Below are 22,698 nucleotides of genomic sequence, written 5' to 3'. Positions count from 1 at the left end.
ACTGGTGTATCCACAATAACTTATAATTGTGTAGTTATGTGTTGGTCTCTCTCACTAGACAGCAGCTTTTTGAAGACAACCACCGTGGCTTATTTCTATTGGCACACCCAACCCTTCAGCAGACAATGGGAGTTCCAGAAACGTTTTCAATAAAAAAATAAATGAAGATGATCACAAAATGGCAGCAAATCATCTTGAGTTAAAAAAAGGAGGAAGGAATATAATAGTAAAAAAAAAAAAAAACACCAGATACTGTGATAAATGCTTCATATCAAGTAATTCATTTGATTCTCAAAACATTTGAGGGAGGTATTCTTTCCATTTCAGACAGGAAGCTAAAGGTTAAGTAAGTTCCACAAGTTCATACAGCTAATAACTGTCAATTTAATAATTAGCACTCAGACAACTTAAATCCAGCCTCATTTACTTTCAGCAACTCTGTCTTCTGTTCTCCTCCCGTTCCTTCTGCAGGTTAACAATGAACTTATATAACCTAGGGATGCTCTCTTTACTTCTTAGTGATTTGGACATTTTCCCCCAGTAGATTTTTATTTTACCTAAATGCACTCCCTAGCCTGTTCTGCATCTTTGTCATTTGTTTCTTTAGCCACACAGAGGGTTGAAGGAGAAACTGTAAAATCCCTTCTAGTACCAACATCACAAAACTATACAAAGTAAATGAAACCAACTAAAAGTAACAAGTCTGACAACCCCAACATAGGGTGCTCTTTACTCAGTAGGCTTTTGGTTCTCAGGGGCAGCACACTGTGAAGGGGTGGGTCTAGGTGTACCCCTCCACTCTCCCCTCAACTCTTCCTTCTCTTTTGGGGACTCTTATTCTCTCATTTTGTTCTATCAGTTGTTCTTTTCTCCTCAACTGCTTAGTCTTTTTATTTTGTCCATAGCTTCTTTGGACCCTGCATTTCAACTCCCCTATCTTCAGCACCCTCCCTGCTCTCCTGGTAGCCAACTTCTCTTGCAGAGCATTTGGTCAGGACTGGCCAGGCTCTGTACCATAGGGTAGGCTGAATTGCCCAGAATGCTCCTGAGGTGTTAATGACCCTTGGCAACCTCAAGGGTGATCCACAACTAAACAAAACACTTGCATTCAAATAGATAAGGCTAATTATGGGCATTTTGAAATTATGATCGATCCAGTGGGCAATGTTTTTCTTGTAGGGCAATTTCTCAACTCCCCCAATCATCCAAAGTGGCCTATTTGAGGCCAGCTCCTTAGGGAACAGTGGCTCTAAGTGAGATTCCCCAACTATCCTGATCTAACTTCAAGAATTGTTTGTTAAAACTGCAGCTTCCTGGGCCTCACCAGACCTAGCAAATCAGAATTTCTGGGAGTTAGTAGGTAATTTGAATTTAAAATATTCTCCTTGGTGATTCTTAAGTTCACTCAATTGTGAGAAACTGCCTTCATTCTAATTATTCTCTAAAAGTTTAGTGCATTACTATTAGTTTCCTTAATTGTATCACAAAGAATTTTATTTTATTTATATGTTTTCAACTTGCACAATAAATACTAGATATTTGACTGAAGAATTCAGCAATAATATTTAGCAAATATTCTGTTATCTATTATATATGTCACTTTCTTGACCTGGAAAAGATAAGAAAAGATGAATTCCCTAAAACTTTGTCCCTTCCTTGAATGCTTCCATGTGGGGCTTTATTCATAGTCAACACCAAGGGTGAAGCTGAAGGAGTGCCTTGTTTTTTATACATTATGTATTTCTCTCTATGTTTCTATTGTTTAAAGAGAAATTACATTTATATACTCTTACTGTATATACTATATTCATTATATACAAAGTTAATAAAGTTTTCTTTTCGGCTTGTACATTAGGATGCAGTTCCCTACATATGAACAGTATCTATGTAGAATCATGTCTCTCTATTATACATACATACATATGCATATATTTCTACATCGGAATCTATATATAGTATATATATATAGTGTAAACACTACTCATCATATTTTCTCCTATGTCAAGGGCTTTGTCCCAGTGACATCAGTTCAGTTTTCTTGAATTTTTACTGTTCTGTGGTGACTGTGGAGCAATTCAGAATCTGAGTTAATGGTAGACCCTGGGCCACCTTCCTATCACTTTCTCTAAATGCTCTGCATTGCCCTTTGGGGTGGGGAGACAAAACCCACTGAGTACTGTCATTACAAGCCAACGTCCCTGGTGCATGGACCCCAGCTGGACTGTTGGTTGCAGGTGCACTAACTGCTATCCTCCCTCTGATAGTCTGTTTCCACTTTCCCCACAACTTGATTCCGAGGCTGGGAAGGAAGAGCAGCACACTGTCTGCCCTAAGGAAAAGAAGCCTTCTGTGGTTACAACCTTCCGTTAAATGTGTTTTCTTCCCTTGCAAAGGGAACAGAGAGTAGGACCAGCTTAGGACCTCCTGGTCATTCCAGCAACAGGAAGTTCTTTGTTTGGTCTCTGCCCCTGGCCTACAGAGAACATCAGTCTCTGCAGGCGGGGAGAAGGACTAGAAACAGGGCACAGGTTCCAGGTAATGCACCATCAGCCACTGAAGCTGGGGGTGTGGGTGGAGTCACTCCGTGTACAGATGGCAACTGTATTCTCATGACTCTTTCCTTATGACCTTTGGGGAAGCTTAACTAAACATCCCCTCAGAGTTTCAAAAACTCAGGAATTCTAGGTCCCCAAGCAACTGTGTTTTTCAAAAACTTTGAATTAAATAAAGTAACATTTGTCCAGCACTTTGCAATTTACAAAGTGCTTTTCACTTACATCCTTTCAAGCAAAGAAATCCTTAAATGCTTCAGTGTGGTTTTATTTTAAAGGAGGAATCTGAGTTTCCATCAACTCAACCAGGAGGATACAGTGCATGATGAACAGCTTAGGGGTCTAGGATTACCAGTTAAACTTCAGTCTCCCTGGATACAGAGACTCAAATAGCACTTGATCTGTCCTTTTTTTTAATGGCACTTATCACTGATCTTGCCTATCCTTAATTGTTTACAGGCCTTATCTCACTTGCTAGATTTGACATTCTTTAAGGCAAGATCTGTATCCGATTTTTCTTTGCATCATTCACAGGGCCCAGGGAACTGGCAGGCCATAAATTGGCATTTGCTAAATGAATGAACCAATGAAAGTGAATGAATAAACTATGTCCATTTCAAGTTAATCATCCGGATGTATTGTGGGGTCATATGAAGAAAGTTCCCCAAAGGAAGGAAGCTAAGGTAGAGACTTTATAAAGAACACTATCTTTTGGACCTCCGACCCCTCTAACAGCATTTAGGGACTGGGGAAACGTTCATTTTAACTAGTAAAAAACTAGAGAATTCTTTCTGGAAAAAAAAAAGGCACTTAAATCCCCTAGTGGTTTATCTTTGCTAAATCGTAAATTAACTTTCAAATATTAAACCAGCAATAAGCCAGAGCTGTGTTCACTTATCAGTCATCCTTTCTCTTTTCACGAACTAGGAACTCAGGTTGCTGTCCGCCTCACCCCCAAGTGTGGTGATCCTGTGAAAGAATCATAGGAACACATGAGGAATGAAATATGTTATTCTCCATGTCTGTATGTGTGTATATTGGAAAAACAGAAAAATATGGCCAGCATAGGCACTGTTTGTAGACATGACCGAATATAAAACGAAATGTCAAGTTTTTAATACTTAAAAGCGACACTAAGAAAGCTAAAATAAATACACCCTTGGAACGAGGACCTACAAATCAGCAACGTCAGCAAACGGAGGTGGGGTGAATGGAGGGGCAAATGGAGATTTACCTCTCCAACAAAATCACCCGAACTACCCGGGTTGCCTGGGGTGGGGGCGTGACTCACATTTTCGGGTAATCTGAATAAAGGGGATGGTGTTTGTGCGAGGCATCCATTCTCGCTCCGGGCGCGCCGCACGCACCGGGAACCGCGCGGGGCGCGCAGCCCCAGGCCAGCCGAGCGCCCGGCCAGCCGCTGCCGGAGGGGAGGGCGCGCAGGCCGGGCGCTGATTGACGGGGCGTGCGGTCAGGTGACCCGGGGCGCCACGTTCCCGGAGCCCAGCCCGCTGCGGCCGCCTGGGCCCGGCCCGGGCCGAACCGGAGCCGAGAGGGGCTGCTCTCCCGAAACAAAGTTGCCGGGCTTGCGGCGGCGGGGCCGAGAGCCGAGCAGGAGCGGGAGCGCCGGGGGCGGCACCGGCCCGGGGAGCGGTCCCGCTCGGCCGCCTCCTCCTGGAGAGAGCGAGTCCCGGGGTGCCCGGACGCGAGCCCGTGTCCCCGGGGGCGGCAGGGCGCCCCCGCTCGGTCCCGCGCCCCCTCCCTCTTCAGCCTCCTGCGCCGCTCTCCAACAAAGGGGCAGGCCGGCGGCGGCGGCGGCGGCGGCCGGGGGGGGGGGGGGGGGCGGGGGGGGCGGGTGCGGCGGCGGCGGCGGCGGCGGCGGCGGAGGAGGAGCCGCCGGAGCGAGCGGCTCGCTCGCAAAGTTGTGGAGTCGCCTTTCCTCCCAGGAGGGGAGCAGGCAGCCGCAGCCGGCCGCGGGCTTTCTCCCGCCGAGGGCCGAGGAGGAGCCTCTGGCTTCCAAAGCCGATTGGGGCACCACGGCGAGCGGTGCCTCCTTTCTTTTGGGTCCCTTCTGCAGACGGAAAACTCTAGTGTTTGGCAAACTTGGTTGCCTGCGCGCCCGTTCCAGGTTTGCACTTGGACTGTTTTGTTTTTGTTTTTGGCGGAACTACCGGGGCAGGAAGATTGCACAAGTCGGGGGCGTTGTTTCAACCGGGTGTCAAAAAAAAATTTTTTTTTTCTTTCGGATTTGTCTGGTTCTTCACAATTCCTTTTTAAAACACGTCGCCCCACAGAACTCACGCTCGCACACTCCCCCGCGATTGCTACGACCCAAACACGCCCGGAGGAGCCCTCGGCCCGCGGGTCCCGGGAGCAGGTAAGCCTGTGCAGTGTCTCAGCCTCGGGCAGTGGGATATGACCGCAGCCCCGGGGCAGTGGGGCGTGGGCTGCGGGGAGGATGGACTTTCTGAGGCTCCTACCCTGCGCCCCGGTCTCCTTCTCAAGTCTGAGTCTAAGATGTCACCAACTTTCGCGTGCACTTTCCTCGGAACTTGAGCTCAGCTCCCCTCGGCGGGAGAGAGAGTGCCAGAAACGTGGAGAGCGCTCGGACCCGGAGGTCCTCCCAATCTGTCTAGGAGCGAACGACCCCAGCTCCTCCGACCCCCGGTGCTGTGCAGCCTGGCTCCCCCAGCCCTCCTTCCGCGCTGGGTGAGAGGGTCGCGTGCCTCGAGCTGTGATCTCCAAGAGGGGACGTGGCTTCCTACGAGGGCCTGTGCCGCACACCCCGGCCCCGGGAAGGCGGGGCCCGAGGTGTCCGCCAGGAGAGGGTGGGAAGAGGGTGGCGGTGTGGTGGACGGGCAGGGGAGCGGCTCGCAGCCGTCGGCCTGGCAGGAAACGTGTTCACCCTCCACGCCGTTGCTGCTCCGGGGAGAGGACAGGGGAGGCCAGTTGGTGCTTAGTCCCCACGGAAGCCTCTTCTACTTTCCTGGACTCTTGGCATCACTTGCTGCATCAGGTAAGGTAATTCGTGTCCCCTTTTGGCCCCGGGTCCGAGGCTCTGGTTGCCCAAGGCCACTTATAAAACCAACAAAGCACGAATTTTGGGCTGTGCAACTTTTAGAAAGCACGCTGTTACAGGAGAATTTTTCCCCCCCCAGCCCCAGATAACGAAAGGGACTGTTCCAGGGTTGGTTCAAGGGAAGAAAACGTGCCCGACCTCCAAGACCCTGGGGACCCGCATTTTGTTTTACATTGAACTGCAGAGCCCCAGGTCTAACTTGGGGCGATCGGCTCCGCTTTCTGGGCTGTCCCGGGGCCAGTCTCCTCTTTCCCAGCCTCCAAGTCACCTGGGTCCTCAGGGCCTCGCGGGTCAGTTCTCCATGCCCCGTTTGGGAGGGTCAGTGCACCGGTTGCTGCGGCTGGAACGCACCGACTTTGCGGAATCTTCGATTCCCCGGGACTGGGCTGAGGCCGGGTCTCGGGGCCTCTGGGACCCGCGGCAGCAGCCGCATCCACTCATTTGTAACTCGGGCGGGCCTAGGGAAGTGCGCTTGGCCCCTCCCGGCTGTTGCTGGTGGGCGTGGGGGCCTCGGCCTGCGGGGAGGGCTGCGGGCCAGGCGAGGGCTGGAGGAATGCGAAGCTCGTGGGTGCTTCAGCTTCCCGAGTACCGGCGGCCAGGGCCACGGTTTACGCGGAGTCATTCCCTGCCCCCTCTACCCGAGTTCATGGGACCGATGAGGCACCTCTTTAACTCTCCTTCGGGTGTTTACCTAAAATTTATTGCCCCTGTAAACAGTATTAATCGCCGTAGTACTAACCTTCCCTTGGAGCGTTTCCGAGAGTGAATGGCAGTTCTTGGCACTGGGCGGTTTCTTGTACTCTGTTTCAAGCAGAGCGGCAAATTCTTGGCCCCTTTCGCTTCCCTTTCCACTATCTTCAGCATTCCTAGGTTTTGGTTTCTGGTTTAAATGCATGGATAGTTTCTGCCCAAGGACCTATACCGCATTTCCATCATAATTACACGTTGTGGAACGTATTTGTATTCTTACATTATCTAATTGCCAAATTGTTTTAAAATTGAGACACTGGCTTCACCTTTAAGGCCACCCCCCTACCCTTTCACCCCCAAGTTTATTGCCACACACTGATGGCTTCTGCTCCATATGACAGCCAGACGCGTTCTGAAGAAAGAGTTGCTGAATGCGGAGTTGAGTATCAATTTCAGTGAGAAGGATCTGGCTACACTTTGCAAAACATAATTCTGAGGGAACAGAGATCTGGAGCAGTGGTAACAATAAATGACAATTGTACAGGGCTTAAAGCTTCTAAGGCAATAATATCCCATTCATTTATTCTCAGTTTCTCACCCAGCTTTGTGTGGAAGATGGCCTCTCTTACGTGTCTATAGATGTGCCAGTGGAAGGTCCACACATTGTGAAGAAACCTTGATTCTGTCTCCTGACAACCAGTTATAAATAGCTGCAGCATTTAGTGATTTAGAAGGACGTATCTTTTTCCGTGTGCTACTCAACCTGGGGTCCCCTGACCATTCCTGGCAACAGGTGACAGTCAGTGGCTCTCACCGTTCAAATGGCGTTGTGTAGTTCTCACTCCTTCGCATTCTTTCCTTGTCCTCTGATCCTCTTTCTGCTTTTATAGCATATACGGGATTTTGATGATCAGAAAGAGAAAATTTGAGAAATTATCTTACAGTGGCAAAATATATGATAAATATTCATGTGCAAATGAAGTCAAGTCCCGTGTAAACAGTTTACTTTTCTTTTTTATGGAGTGGGGAAGGTCTTTGGCATGTGTTGAAGTGAAGACCCTTAGCTAAGACTAGTTATGAAGGAGTCAGAATATCTCTTAAAGGGAATAGTTAGTTGCTTTCCAGTAAAGAGAAGTTTTGTTGGACAAACCTGATTTTCCATAATAAAATTTTATATGCATTCTTCTGGACAAAGCTTTACGTTCTTGAATGTATTAAAATGCACTTAAGAACAGCAAATCTTTTATAGGTATGTACCCCCAAAAAGGAACTTAATCACATAATAATCCCTAAAGTCTTAACAGTAGTAGAGCAATATAAAAATGAAAATAAGTGTTTTATACTCAAAATTTAGCAGACTGATGATCTAATTCAAATGGTCCTCTCTATAAGAGAGGAAATTTTTCCTAAATCTTTAGTAGTCCACTGCTTTTCTTCTGCCTCAAACTGTTAAATACTTAAAACAATTTTTTCTAAGGTAAATTTGACCTCTTTATTATTAGAACTCACCCTTTTTCTGACTAGTCAGGAAAAAATATAATTATTTTTGACATATATTTATATCATAAAATAATATGGTATTTCTTTGAATGTTACATATAATTAAACATAATATATAAAATACTATTACATAAGTATGCCAAATGAAGCATTTATAAAATAATACCACATGGTGTGTCCTTGAATTAAATGATTGAGTTGCCTAATCCTAGCTAGCAGTAAACTCTTGTTCTGTTATATGTTGTAATATATGAATTAATGCCCATTATTTGCAGGTTAATATTTGGATGTGTTGACTGTTATATTCCCAATTAAATGATTAATTTATTTAATTGGCATTTGGGGTCCACTTAAGGGACTGTTAGGATACAGCCAAGTTGCTGAACTTAAGATTGAATTCTGATTCTGTTTGGGTTGTAGGGGCAATATATTCCAGGAAGTATTAGGGGCAATGCAGAACTCTCATTATTGACATCCTTAAAGAAAAGGTGGTTTGCCGGGTAGAATCCTCAATTCTTTAAACTCTGAAGACGATTCTAAATAATTACTATAAGATTAAAATTTATTTTATTGCTGGGGCGCCTGGGTGACTCAGTCGGTTAAGCGACGACTCTTGGTTTCTGCTCAGGTCATGATCTCAGGGTTGTGAGATTGAGCCCATCTGGAGCCCCATGTGGGGCTTCTGAGATCAGTGCCGAGCCTGCTTGAGATTCTTTCTTCCTCCCTCTCCTTGCCCCTCTCCTCTCCCTGCTTGGGTGCCCTCTCTTTCTCTTTCTCAATAAATAAATAAATAAATAAAATCTTTAAAACTATTTCATTGAGTGGTAGTTATACTCAGCAGAATTCATATGATGCACCTTCTAGAATAAAATCTGTGTCAAGGGGTATAATGTGTAACTGTCCGGATTTTTATTGAATCCAGACTATTTTTTTTTTTTGAATCCAGACTATTTTTTGAGATTAGACCTATATATCCAACTGTCTTCCTTTGTTATCTGCCCTTATATAACTCAGAGGCACCTCAGACTTAGCAAGTCCAAACCACATTCATGATTTCTTCCGCCAGTGGCTTATCTGCCAGTGTTCCCCAGCTCAGTGAATGACTCACCCTCCCATAGTTGCCCAGACCAAAACTGGACAGTCATTTTGCATCTTAGTATTCTGAACAACTCATATCCAGTCAGTTCCCAAATGCTATTGACCTTCTGTATTTGATACTTAAATATCCCACATATCTACCCGTTTCTTTCCATGTGCCCTTGTTTAGACCACAGTCATTTCCTGCCCGTAATATTATACTAGAAAGAAGAGTAAACACCCATAAGCTTTCTCTGCATTCCCCACTTAACATTTCCAACAGTTGCTTGCTTGCTTTCTCTCTCCCCCTCTCTCCCTGTATGTAGGTATATAGGTAGAGAGATACCTGTACCTAGATAGGCAGGCATATGCTGTCCTGTTTGAATTGAAGTTATTATCACACTTCGTTGGTATAAATATTTCATCAGGTGTTTCCTATAATCAAAGATAGTCACTTGCATAATGACAAAACCATGAACCAATACTAAAGAACTGATAGAATAATATTACTGATAGAATAATATTGTCTGACATATAGCCCCAATTCACATTTTTCATATTATCCCCAAAACATTTATTTTTTAAATTCTAAATTCAGTCAAGGATTATACTTGGTTGTCATGTTTCTTTAGTCTTCTTTAACCCAAAAAGCTTCCCCTCCCTCAGGTGTTTTTGTTTTTCACGATGTTGATAATTTTGAGCAGTCCAGATCGTTTATTTTGAAGACTATCCACAGTCTAGATTTGTCTGTTCATGATAAGCTTCGTGAGGATACTCTATAGATGATGTGGTATATTTCCCATTGTATCACATGATGCCCCATTATTGGTCATACGAAGTCTGATCTCTTGGTTAACGTTAAGAATTATTTTCCCCAAAATTCTGTTATGAAAAAATTTCAAATATACAGAGGAATTGAAAGAAATTTTTATTCAACACCCTTGTTGAACCTAGGCCCATGGCGTAGGTTCTTGAATGAACAATTGCTATATTCTGCCATAGTCTCCATGGCTCCTCAACTCATCCCGACAAACCAGAACCATCTTTTCAGAAGGCAAATCTGATCTTGTTACTTCCCAGCTTAAAACCATCTATTGGATCCCCCTTCCTCTTTAGAGAAAGATCAAGAGCCTTGACCTGTCGCCGGTCCTGTCTACCCACTTCACCTAGTTCGCCAGATTTCTCTCTTCTTGGCTGTTTTCTCTCCAGAGACACTGGCTCAGCCTCTTGAATGCTCCATGATTCTTCCTGTCACTTCACATGGAAGGCTCTTACCTTTTTCTCTTCCCACCTCTTTTTTTTTTTTTGCTAATTAAATTTTTTTCATCATTGAAGGCTTGGCTCAAATGTCACTTCTTCAAGAAAACCGTCTCTAATTGCCCCGGGCAGGTCAGATTCCTCTGCTGTATGCTCATATTACTCTATGCCTCTTTATTTGTACATTTGTAACATATCAGTATTACAATGAAATAATTCATTATATAATTAACAGCTTAATGTCTATAAACTTTGTAATGGCAGAGTCTGGGTCTCTTTTCCAGTCATATCTCCATTGCCCAGATCAGTGCCTTATACATAGAAAGTGCTGAATAGTATTTGCTGAATTTGCTAGTATATATAACTATATGATTATATATATATTAAATAAAAAATGTATGTATACATTTTTTTCCATTCCTTTTCTCTTTAGATATTGATGTTGAGCTGGACCGTGATAGAAAACTGGAAGTCTTAAGAAGCGGATTTAATACAGTCTTTGGATTAAATTGAAACTCAGCAAAGATGGCTAAGTATGGAGAACACGAGGCCAGGCCTGATGATGGGCAGAATGAGTTCAGTGACATCATCAAGTCCAGATCTGGTAGGTAATGGAAGCTTAAGAAGATGATGCATTATTATGTATAAACTACTTAGAAGACATAGGTTTTTTGGCTTGTTTTTGCACTGTTCTTGTCAGACAAACTTTTGAGAAGCACAGTTCTGACAAATGACTATTATATCGTAAAAGGTAATGTACTGTCTCTGAGTATCCAGTCTTACTTGCCAATCCATTATGGTCTTATCATATGTTGATGGGCACTGGTTGGTGAAACTCCTACCTGTGGTTGAATGCTTTGCCTTGATGAGACTACCTCTTTCCACACAGACACACAGCTGAGCAGTTTTTTCTTGTTGGTCTATTTTATGAAGTTGAAGGGATCACGTGTTTAAAATATGAAGTAGCAGTTTCTGGCCAGGTGTGTCTTCCTGAGTTTGCTTCCATTACTGTATATCCTCACCCCTGTCCTTTATGGGGGCCAGGGTTGGGTCAACAGGTACCCTACTTTGCTTTCCTTTTTGGAACTTATTATGAGTGTTCTGAAGGTACAGTTTTCACGTGGGTCCCCCTAAGACAGATTGATGGTTTTCATATGAACATTTGCATTGGGGACCTCAGGATACCCCTCCTTCCCTCAGTCTTTTATATAACTGAGTGCTTTTTGACTCTGGCTGTACAAATGAGTCAACTGGGGAGTTTTTAAAAAATGCAGATGCACTGACTCCACTCCAGACCTGTTGAGTAATTTCTGTATTTTTTAAAACTTCAAATATGATTTTGAGACAGGCTCTAAGGGGAGATTTATTTTTATTTTTATTTTTATTAACATGCAGTATATTATTTGTTTCAGGGGTACAGATCTGTGATTCATAGGTCTTAACACAATTCACAGTGCTCACCATAGCACACACCCTCCCCGATGTCCATCACCCAGCCACCCCATCCCTCCAACCCCCTCCCCTCCAGCAATGCTCAGTTTGTTTCCTGAGATTAAGAGTCTGTTATGGTTTGTCTCCCTCTCTGGTTTCCTCCTGTTTCATTTTTCCGTCTAAGGGGAGATATTTTTGAGCAGGCAAGGCCTTTCTGAGCTTTGGAAATTACACAGAACTCCTCCCTGGGTGTGAACACTATACTTAAGTAGCTCTGAGAGTTACTTTGAGGTATAAAATTACATCCAGTGTCACTTTAAAAATGAAAAAGGAACCCTGTTTTTGCTGTGTGAACCAGCTATTTCTTAATTATTTGAAATTGCAAAAACATGTACTGAAAATAAGCTGTAAATTAATAGAGATACACATTTAAGATACACCTTTCCCTCCATGATACTGGTATCAGTTGATTGGTAAAGATTTTGATTATTACAGTCTTGGCTCTAAATATGTAGCTACTATTGTGTAACTTTAGGGAGCTTTTGGGGGTACAGCTTAATATCCTGTGTTAAAATTCACTCTCAGGATGTTTTTATTCCTCTAAATTTCTTTTTGTTTAAGTGTTTTAGTAGTATAAAGGGCGATGTGGATATAAGGGATCATTAATATCTTCTTTAGAGCACAGAATATATATCCAGAAATATGTAACAAAGAAGAAAATAAAAGACACAACTTAACATATCCATGCTTGTCATGTTCTATAAATTGTGAGGTGGTATATTCTTAGATAGTTTTCTGAGTCAATGTCCATTACAGTAAGACCTTTGGTATTTATAACTATGTATTTTAGCCGTGTCCATAAAGAAGTCATTATATAAGTTTAAAAATATTGGGTATATATGATGAGTACATATAACTTCGAAACTCTCCTTTAAATTAAATATTATCATTTAAAAAGACTGACAATTCTCATACATTATTGGGGGACAGTTGGGCAGAAATTATCACATGTTTTTACCATATGCAAACCAATTGGCTCAATAACTCTATTTTTAGAGTTTTCCCATAGGGAATAAACAGACATGTACAAGCAAGAAGTTGATCCCAGCATTTTTATAATAGAAAAAAACTGGAAACACCATAAAAACCCAGTATTGAGGATTGGTTAAGTCATAATTTCTCAAGGTTTTTGTGAAGGAGCACAAGTTCTGATGTATAATTCAAAAAAGGATGTCATGGACCAATAACTTTAGGAAATAAGTGTTTAACCTATTCTGTTCCTTTAGTGTAGGACCTCTGAACAGATCATAGAGAATCTCAGTGGAGCTAATTAAATTAGGGTATATTCATAAAGTAGAAGGTTGTACATTCACAAAAATGTTATGGATGTGTATAGAAGTACATTCTTGTTATTGTTAAGTAAAATATATGTGCAATATTAAGTCCTAAATGTGGAAAATATTTTTTTCAAGAAGATTTAGCAGAGCATACACTAAAATATTAATAGTGCTCATCTTGGCATTGTGGCATTATTATTTTTCTCTTTTTTGCTTATATGTATTTTCTAAAGTTCTTTAATGAGCCTATATTACTTAGTTCTTATAATTTTAAAGACTCTTAAATTGCTTAGAGAGTTCTAATGCCAAAGCTATGACTGTTACTTTGGAGGCATCTATTTCAAAACACATTGAAAAGCTAGCTGTTGCATAGCTGAGATACGACTCCCATTCTTTTGGCTGGATTATGTTGCAAAAGCCAGTAGATAAATTTGGATTTGAATGGGCCTATTAGTCCCAATCTCGCTTTCTGGAAGGCACTTTCTTGATTATTTTATGGTGAATACTAGTAGACAGTGGTCAGGTCTTATAGTACTCTAAAATTTACATATTGAATAGGGAGTTTTAGTTCATATCATGTCAAAGGCATCATCTACGTATAAAGATCCTCCTTGGATGTGTTCTATGCTGAATTTGTTGCCTTTTCAGTTTTTTTTTAAAGGAATCTTTTCCTATAAGAAAATTTTAATTCTAATCTGTTCCTCAATGTTTCTTCCTTTTGGAGGACTGGATGGGGGGAGAGGGGTAGAGATTGGGTGGGGAAAAAAACTAATGTTGAGAGTATATGGATAAACTTAATCTCTTGGTTTATGAAGATTCTTTTCTTTCCTCCCCAAACTTGAGTTTGGACAGTCTAAAAGCCTGGCATAATAGAAATTTTGTGCATTTAAGTTATTAGGATTGTTTGTATTGCTCTTATCCAGTATTTGTTTTATGCTCTGTGTGAGGTTTAAAATTTTTTTCAAGTCATTTACACCATCTGAACAGATATATGAAATCATCAGGGGTAGGTGATGAAGTAGTGTGGATGTAAAAACTGTACATTTCTTTATGGTTGTAGTACACTTGTCTTGGATTTGAGTGAGTTTTAGAAAAGAACTTGAAAGGATATGACCTTTAATGGTTCAGGATTGGGTAAAAGTAGACCTTTCTGTCCCTGACTGAAAGACACATAAGTCAAGTTTATTGTCAATGACTGCATCTTTGACAGCCTGAATTAGTGAGCTTCAGAAGGCTTAACAAGTTAGTAATGATTTTGAGAGAGTAGGCCAAAAATTAGAGGTGTTTTGTTTTGTTTTGTTTTCTGTTTTTGTGTGTGAAATATATTGCCAATGGGGTCTGTGGTGTGTAAGCTTCTGCTTGGGCTTTTTAAGCATGGAATAATAAAATGGTTTGAGATGCGTATAAAGTCAAAGAATATCCTTGTTGCTATTTCATTCCTACAATAGCTAACATACTTTTAAAGCCAGTAATGGAGAATACATCATCCTTTTCTGTTCTCAGTGCTGTTGTGGTAATTTTTTTTTTTTTTTTTTGGTACAGAGCCTTCCTAACTAGGGTCAACCTCAGGGCTAAAGGCAGGGTGTCAACTAGCTACCTGTGAGGATTTTGGCCATTTGGGGATTCGAATCAATAGACTCTGAGATGGGAAAGGGCCATTTGTTGAATAAATGAGGTGAGCCACACACTGTTGTATGATTCAGTATCCTCTTTAAAAGGTCTTGGCATTAAGCCTGAGTGTAACAATTTTATCATTTCTTCTTTCGCCTTTTCTCTTCTTGCCTAATCCTGGTGTCTAATGGTTGATGGAACCTCAGAGGCCATATAACCTGACCATCCCTGTGGCATGTCTGTACCCAGTCCCTGCTTGGACACGTCCAATGGTGGGATCACTCTGGTGATGGTGATGATGATGATAATTCTGGCAGTTTACATTTGTTGTACATAGACTGTGTGCAGATACGGTGTTATGAGTTTAATCCTAACAACCATGATTTTACAGATGATCAACATGAGTCACATAGAAGTAATTTGCCACACTGGCCTGCCTTCTATTTCTCCAAAGGCCCAGGGCCTTTGCACATCCTCCTTTCCTTGTCTTTGCCTGTTAGGCTCCTTCTTGTCATTGAGATCTAGGCTTAAATGTCATCACTGAGAGGTCTTCCCTGCTGACTTTAGGAGATAGATCTCCCAGTCATTCCTGACTGTATCACTATATTTAAGTTCCCTAACGTTCTTATTGCTATCTGGCATTTTTCTTGGTGTGTTTGTGTGTGTGTGTGTGTGTGTGTGTGTGTGTGTTAATTTCCTTCCAACTAGAATTTAATTCCACAAGAGCAGGAACCAGTACATCCCTGGCATCACCCCCAGGGCCTAGCTCCTAGTAGGTGAGCAATGAATGCTTATTCAGTAAGAAAGGCTACAGAGCTAGAAAGTGCCAGAGCTGGGATTAGAGCTCAGGTGCTCTGACTCCAGAAACTCTAAATTTGACCTCCACATATTGCCGAGTCTCCCAATTTATAAGGTAGTTTATTCCATTGCCGCTGGATGATTCTGCGTTTGTGCCTGAATCTATTGCTTATACATTTTGCCCAGTATTAATTCGGCTTACACAGCCCTCTGCCTCTTCCCTTATATCCACCAGGGTTGGGACCCTGGGCTATGAGGTAGAGCTTCTCTGGGCCTCCTGGAGTCCTAGCCCTGCCAAGGGACGGCCAGTTGTGGGAGATACAGCCTTCTCCCAGACTTGTCCTGGCCTTCCTTGGCTCCAGTCTCTGTCACTTTCTCTAAGAGTTAGCAAAGGGGGAAATACCAGAGGACAGGCAGTCTTCTGGATGGAAGGCAGAGAAACTGATGATTTGTTTCTGACATGAATTCCCTTTTCTTTTTTCCTCCGACTGCTGCTCGAGGCTTTTCACTGGCTGGTGAAATAACGTAGTAGATTTCAAATGCACTGTGATTTGGCACAGTTTAAGCCCTGGTCTGATGCCCAGATGGATATCTCTGGGATTGAAAGAGTTGGTAGCGGTGGGGGACGGGGGAGGGAAGAAAAGAGAGGCCAGTGAAATAAAAATAAAATGAATTATTTAATATGGATTATTATACCTGGTTACATTTATAGCACGTCTCCTGAAAACATGCTGTGTTTGCAATTAAAGTGAACTTGCTTAACAAGATTCAGTTTTATAAAAATTATGAGGAAGATCACCTTATTTGTTTATCTTTCAGGGGCCTTTCTTTAGGAAGGACACTGGTTATGTTGCATTGAGGGAGTCCTTGATCTACTTTCCCTTTCATTTAAAGAAATACCTGTGAGGGGATTTTTCTAAACAGCCTAAAGGACTGTGAAAAATTGTTCTCCCCGCCCCCCTCCCCAAAGCTTTACTTGGCTGGAATACCTCTGCTTTGGAGGGAGCTCTTTGAGCAGGTTTGTTTTTTTCCATGAGCCCTGGGGATTTGTGGGGAGGGATGGTAACCCTGATAGAAATTCAACTCTGACAGAGGAGAGCAGCTATTCTTGTAATGCGTGTAAAAATATTCTCCATGTTGTCGCCTCATTATGCTGAAGTAGTGCAATCGTAGAAAAATTTTCTGTATTAATGCGATTCTCATGACCTGTTACTGTGCTTGTGGAAGCTTTGTAGGTGATCCATTCCCAATCAGGAGACATGAATTGCTGAGAATGTTCTAAGCAATGGAAGTACATTAATTATATGGACAGAGTGGAAAACTCAATTTTATTGAACCTTGCTTGAGGCCAGAAGTTTGAACTAGATGCTGATATGATGATTTTCTGGGAACAAGGGAACATGTGAGATCATTGCAGCAGTTGTAAATATTAGTTAAAATTTAATTGTGAAAGGATATTCAGGTGGTTTCAGATGTATTGGCCAGATTGTTTGTCCCTTAAGCTGTGTGTGGAGGCAGAGGTATTTACTATATTACTATTTTTATATTTTTGTGTGCCTCAATTGTTTAATAATAAATATACTCAAGTCAGTATTTGAAATGTGAGTCATTGTGAGTTTTTAATATATATTTACTCTTGAAATGATGGCTTGTGGACTGAGAAATCTAAGCCAGATCTAGCTCTTTCACTTTTGCTTCCTCTGCCCTTGGATTTGCACATGTCAACTATAGGAGGCCTTGCACTGGGGCCTTTGAACAACCACCCACCTAAGGTTGGTTGGTTGGTTTATTTATTTATTGATTGATTTGTTTTTAAAGATTATTTATTTGAGAGAGAGAGGCACAGTGAGACAGAGAACACAAGCAGGGGGTGGGGCAGAGGGAGAGGGAGAAGCAGGCCCCCCGTCGAGCAGGGAGCCCAATGTGGGCGATGTGGGGCTCAATCCCAGGACCCTGGGATCCTGACCTGAGCCAAAGGCAGACGCTTAACGACTGAGCCACCCAGGCGCCCTGCACCTAAGGTTTATTTAAATCCTGTGGGTCTTCTCTATCAGAAGCTTGTACTCCTGGCCTGGTTCAAATGAGGAGAATTTTTTTTTGAGTGCTCATGTGGCAGCTAAGATTAAGGTTTGGGGTGGACCAGTCTCACATTGGTTTTGAGAACTCAGTTTCTTAAAAAAAAAAAAAAAAAAAAAAAATCAGTTCTATCACAGCTGTTGAGCTCAAAGTGTAAAGTAGTAGAATAATATTTCATAGGTGAATATTTTCAAATGAATTTTTCTTTTGATGGGGAGGCTGGCTGGTTATTATGATTTCTGTCCAGTTCAATAATTTTAGCATTTAATTATGTAACAAAATTTTTTTTTCAAGGAGCAGAAAAAGCACATAATAATACTCTTACATAGCAAAGAAGCCCAATTAAAAATTGACTTTTTATCTCTAAAGTGGTACAACTTTGAAATAAATACATCTGCTGTAGTTTGAAAAGTATTATCCGTTTAGATATTCTTTTTTAATTCCACCGTTTTAATATTTGAGAATTTCATTTCATCTGGGGGATGGGGATAGCATTTTGAGTTGATACTCATGGATTGGTTCTCTTGCTCTTTATAGGCTACGTGTGAGTCATGTTATTTAACATTAATTCAGTAATTACCTAGATGTATATGTATGCTTTTATTTTGAAAGTTGGGTTTTGGGCTCCTCGCATGTGGTACTGTTAACTCAGGCTGCACATCAGAACTACCCTTCTGGATTCAGATTCAGTTGTGTGGGGTGGGGTCTGGGCATCTGGAGTTTTAACAAGCCACACTGCTTTATGGAGAAAGAAGGCCAGTTTAAAAGACTGTTAGAACTAAAGTGAAAATGGTCTGTGCATTTCAGAGGAGTGAGGAGAGCTGTAGTCAAACGTTGAAGATTATTTCAAATAATCTTATATATTAGATTAAATATATTTAATTATTTAATTAAATTTATTTAATTTTATTTAATTAAATAAAAACACTTCCCTTTAAACATTATAAAAAGTAATGGATTCTTGGTATTGGGCATTTTTTCTTTTGCTTTGTCTTTTGAAGAGTTTGGGTTACGTTGAGCAAAGGAAAAAACCATGGGGGTCAGGAGAGTGGTGAAATTTGGTGCATTTCTTATTGTGGCCCCTTAAACCAGAAGATCATAGCAAAATATGCAGCAGCAAAGTATTTCTTCATTGAACTCGTTGGTCTTCAACTCAGTGTACTTAACCTCTTCCTGCTGTAAGTTTAATGTCATATCCTGAAGTCTTACATGAAGTCCTTGCTCAATTCCTTGTAAAAACCTATTGTGTATATTTTCTAAGAAATTGTTTCTAAGAGGTATGTTTTTGACTCGTGGTGGGGAAAAAATTCTCATGTGCAGTCCTGTATGCTAGCTTTTCTTTTTCTTTTTTCTTTTTAGTTAAGTTATAATTTATTCATACAGTGGAATAATTTGAGGTAAAAAATCACAAGTTTTTTTCTGTATCAATATGGGGTGATTTCTAAGATGGGATACAAAGTATGAAACAACTTTTTGCTAGTTTTATTCTTTAAGGTTAGAGACAATATTACATATGTATTTCCCTCCCTGTTTTTGTAATTTTAAATAGGTGACATCTAGTACTTATATTTAATATAACTAAACTTCCTTTTGATACAAAGTAATTTGCCTATCATTTTTTTAAAATACACTCATTTTAAAAGGATAATTGTTTATCATGTCAAAGATGGATTAGGAGTTAAGTGACTTTTGGACCACTCTAGCAAGTTCCTTGAGGATCTGTAAATACACCCCAGAGGTCGTGAGATGTCCTTGCATTTATTTAATTAGACCAAGCCAAACACCAGACTCCCACTCCTAGAGTCCTTGAGTTCTTTGCAGTAGTGTCTTTGAGCTCTAATCTTTAACCTCTTTGAAGATATAGGAAGGGATTTTCATTTCTTCATTAATTAAACAAGCTTTGGGGTGGATAAAAATATGTAATTGCTCTTTTTTTTCTAAAGATACTTATTTATTGGACAGAGAGAGAGAGAAAGCACAAGCAGGGGGAGCGGCAGGCAGAGGGAGAGGGAGAAACAGGCTCCAAGTGAAGCAGGACCCTGGGATCATGACTTGAGCCGAAAGCAGACGCTTCACCAACTGAGCCACCCAGGCGCCCCTGTAATTGCTCTTACACATGTCATGGTGTAGAATTTGAGGCAGGTACGAGATTTACTTGTCCTGCTGCCCCCCAAGGCAAGCCTCATATGTAAGTTTCCTTGCTGATCAAACCTGCCACCTACCAACCTGGAGTGGTCTGCTCTTTTTTTGGGCTCTCCGTGTCTTTTGTACATGGGGGGCCGGTTTCAAATTTTACCTGGGGAACTCTTGAGGTTGTAAACCAACATATGCCTTTATCAGATAATATGATTTACAGTATATTGTCTTTAAACATTTTTTAAGTATTGCAAGTATTGACTCAGAGCTGGGAGAATGAATCTGAGTCTTACTTTGTGTTGAAGGCTCCTGGCCTTATTCAAAAGCCACCTTCGTGGTGGGGTGGGGGGGCTCTTAAATAAGTATGTTCTAGTTTACTCTGTGACCCTATGTAGTTCCCTCATAGGTGTTTAGAAAATGTCATACTGCAAAATGTAAAGGTACTTATTTTTTGTGTTTTTTCATGTGGCATCAGTAGCCAGTTCTATAACATATCAGATCCTCACTCATATATTAGATCCCATTTTAATACCACGTGAGCAGAAAAAAATCAGAGTGACTTGAATTCTTTTAACTTATATGTGCTTTTTCAAGAGACATGACCTGTTACAGGTTAGAAGAGGGTTAATATTTGGGGAATGCACACACATGCTTGCTCTCTTTCTCAGACTGGCTTTATTGAACATTTGGTGTGTAGGACAGGTCTTATTCTGGGGACCTGCATGGAGGCAGATTGCTCGGACAGGGGGACTCACTTGCACGCATGTTTAAATGAAACATTTAGAGATGTCTGCCACTATCTTATCTTCCTAGCAGCCCTGCCTTTCTCCCTGCCACCACAGTAGCCTCTGAAGGAGTCAAATGGCACTGTGTGAGGACCGCCCATGGCCCTTTTCTTGCCTTTGCCATGTGGCTTGCTTTGTTTTCTGTGCTTATTTGTTTTTCCCCTCCCAACCCGCCCCCCCCCCAGCTTTGAGACCTTCATTCTTCAAACAGCGTAAGTGCCACAAAGCATTCTACTTTCGATCACCAAGCCAGAATCAATCTCTCCCTCTCGTTCAGTCTTTATTTCGATTTTTGGCTCTTCTTGCTTGTGTATGGTCCGTGCTTCCCCAATTTGATTTTCCGATGCCAGCCTTTAGCTTAGTCTCCACATGCAGTAAATGCTCAGTAAATGCTTATTGTGTGCTTTAATGTTTTTTTTACACTTGATCTTAGCCAAAAGGCCGAGAAGCGATTTTAATTTTTTTTTTAAATCAGACTTGTTTATATACATACCTCAGTCAATCAGCAGATGTCTGTTTTTCAGTCATTATTGCTAGATGATGGGCTCAGAGGTGAGCAAGACATGTCTGTTCTTAACATGCTCTCAGGCTAGTTGGGAGGAGAGGAATAAATAGACATCTTGCACAAAAAAACAGTGTAATGCACACAAGGCATAGGAACATGGAAGGAATGAAGGCAAGCTCTTGCGTTGGTGGGAATGAAGGTATGGCTGGTAACAGCACCTTAACAGGAGGGAATCTGAGGTGTGCCTTGGAGGATCCTTAGGAGGTACACATATGGACAGTGAGGGAAGGACATGCTGGATTGATGGAAAAGAGCAATGTATTTTAAGTCTGTGGTAGGTGAGTGTGGCTGGGGCATTGTGGATGGTGGGAGAGTTGAGGCCAGATTTTGAAAGCTCTTTTGAAGCAAGTTAAAGGGTTTGGTCATTTCACTGTAGGGAGCCACTACAGGATTTTAAGTGGTGAGCTTAGTACTATTTTTCAGAAAGATAATTTGGTGGGCAGTGTGAAAGGTAAATTTAGAAGGGACCAGAGTTGGAGGGAGGCAGGGGAGCAGGTAAGGGTTGTGAAAATAATTGAGGTTAGAAATTATGGGAGCTTGAACCAAAGTGGTAGAGGTAGAGATGGAGTAGGAGAAGGGATCTGGAAGATGGTTAGCAGTTAGTAAAAACATGTGTAAAGGTGCAGTGTAAACCTTACCTTCATGGGGTTTGTTTTATATTTTTCAATCAGCTGGACAGTTTTTTTTTCAAATCATGTTTAATTCAGGTTCTCAGCACTTTTAATTATTAGCTTTTCCTCCAGAATGAATTTTCTTAATTTGCTTAATATCTACAGTTTATTTAATTAATTATTATTATTTTTTTTTAGAGTGGGAGAAGGGGAGGTGGGGCAGAAGGAGAGGGAGAGGGAAAATCTTAAGCAGGCGCCACACCCAGTGCAGAGCCTGATGCGGGGCTCGATCTTATGACCCTGAGATCATGACCTGAGCTGAAATCAAGTCAGATGCTTAACCTGCTGAGCCATCCAGGCGCCCCTCCTACATTTTTAAAGGTAGCTTTACTCATCAGTTACATCGACTACTGCTGTTTTTCTGAAGTATTGTCTCTTGGTCAGTTTGTTTCAGTAACTTTGAATTGAATTGTTTCAGTAGTATTTGTACTTTTTTCTATAAGTATATTCTGAAAGAAATGTGCTTCAGGAAAAAAAGATGAATTAAAATGAGAAGAAAGTTTATTCATGTTTATTTAGTATAATATAAAAGTTCTTTGAAGTGGTAGCAAAAGAAAGGTAGTATTAATCTCATCTTAGAGTGCAGATAATGGTCTTAGACAGCTAAAAGAAAATCTGTGTGCGAAATGACCCTGGAAAACTATTTCAGAGGAACTTTGATTGACGAATAGAATGTTTCATGTGACTCTGTGAAGATAATGTCATCCTGTATTACTAATTTCAGCTCCAACAGATAGGCTAGAGTAAATGTAAATTAAAAATAAATTAAGAACAGATGTTGAGAAATACCTTTCATTTAGGGAATAAATAGTGGAAAGGTCATTGAAGTTCAGTCAATAAAGCTGGGATGCTTAGAACTCATAATTATTCAAGTAGCAGATCCTTTTCTTAATATGATGCTTTGCTGTGGAGGTTCGGGTACTAGGAGAAAGAAAAAGGCTGTTATTGTCATACTGTTTTTCTTTTGAGTTCCATTTTCGAAATTCTTATATTCGGTAGGCTGATTTTAAATTCTGGTATGTAAGCCAGTATCTCAGAATGGTGGTTCTCTTGACCTTTAAGACAAAATAAAAGGTCTCATTTGAAAAGTATGCATTGTTGGGTTGGGCATTGGTGGGGTGTAAGGTTTTGAC

At 41.5% G+C, this 22,698-nt stretch overlaps 1 protein-coding gene across 4 annotated transcripts in view; it reads left to right on the top strand.

Moving 5' to 3' along the window:
• The first annotated feature begins 4,436 nt into the window (after window positions 1–4,436).
• The window catches only part of UTRN (utrophin), a 500,526-nt gene continuing 482,264 nt past the window's right edge, over window positions 4,437–22,698 (top strand). For 2 of the 4 annotated variants that reach the window (XM_027601866.2, XM_027601862.2), the window contains exons 1-2: window positions 4,437–4,929; window positions 10,589–10,759. In XM_027601866.2, the coding sequence (XP_027457667.2) occupies window positions 10,691–10,759 (69 nt within the window). In that variant the 5' untranslated portion in view covers window positions 4,437–4,929; window positions 10,589–10,690. Of the gene's footprint in view, window positions 4,930–5,399; window positions 5,569–10,588; window positions 10,760–22,698 lie in introns of those variants that run through there. The other 2 variants (XM_027601867.2, XM_027601863.2) reach the window with 1 other exon arrangement.

The sequence above is a fragment of the Zalophus californianus genome, chromosome 7 (genome assembly GCF_009762305.2).
Source record: "Zalophus californianus isolate mZalCal1 chromosome 7, mZalCal1.pri.v2, whole genome shotgun sequence".
Lineage (NCBI taxonomy): Eukaryota > Metazoa > Chordata > Mammalia > Carnivora > Otariidae > Zalophus > Zalophus californianus.
This window is presented reverse-complemented; position numbering and strand designations above follow the sequence as displayed.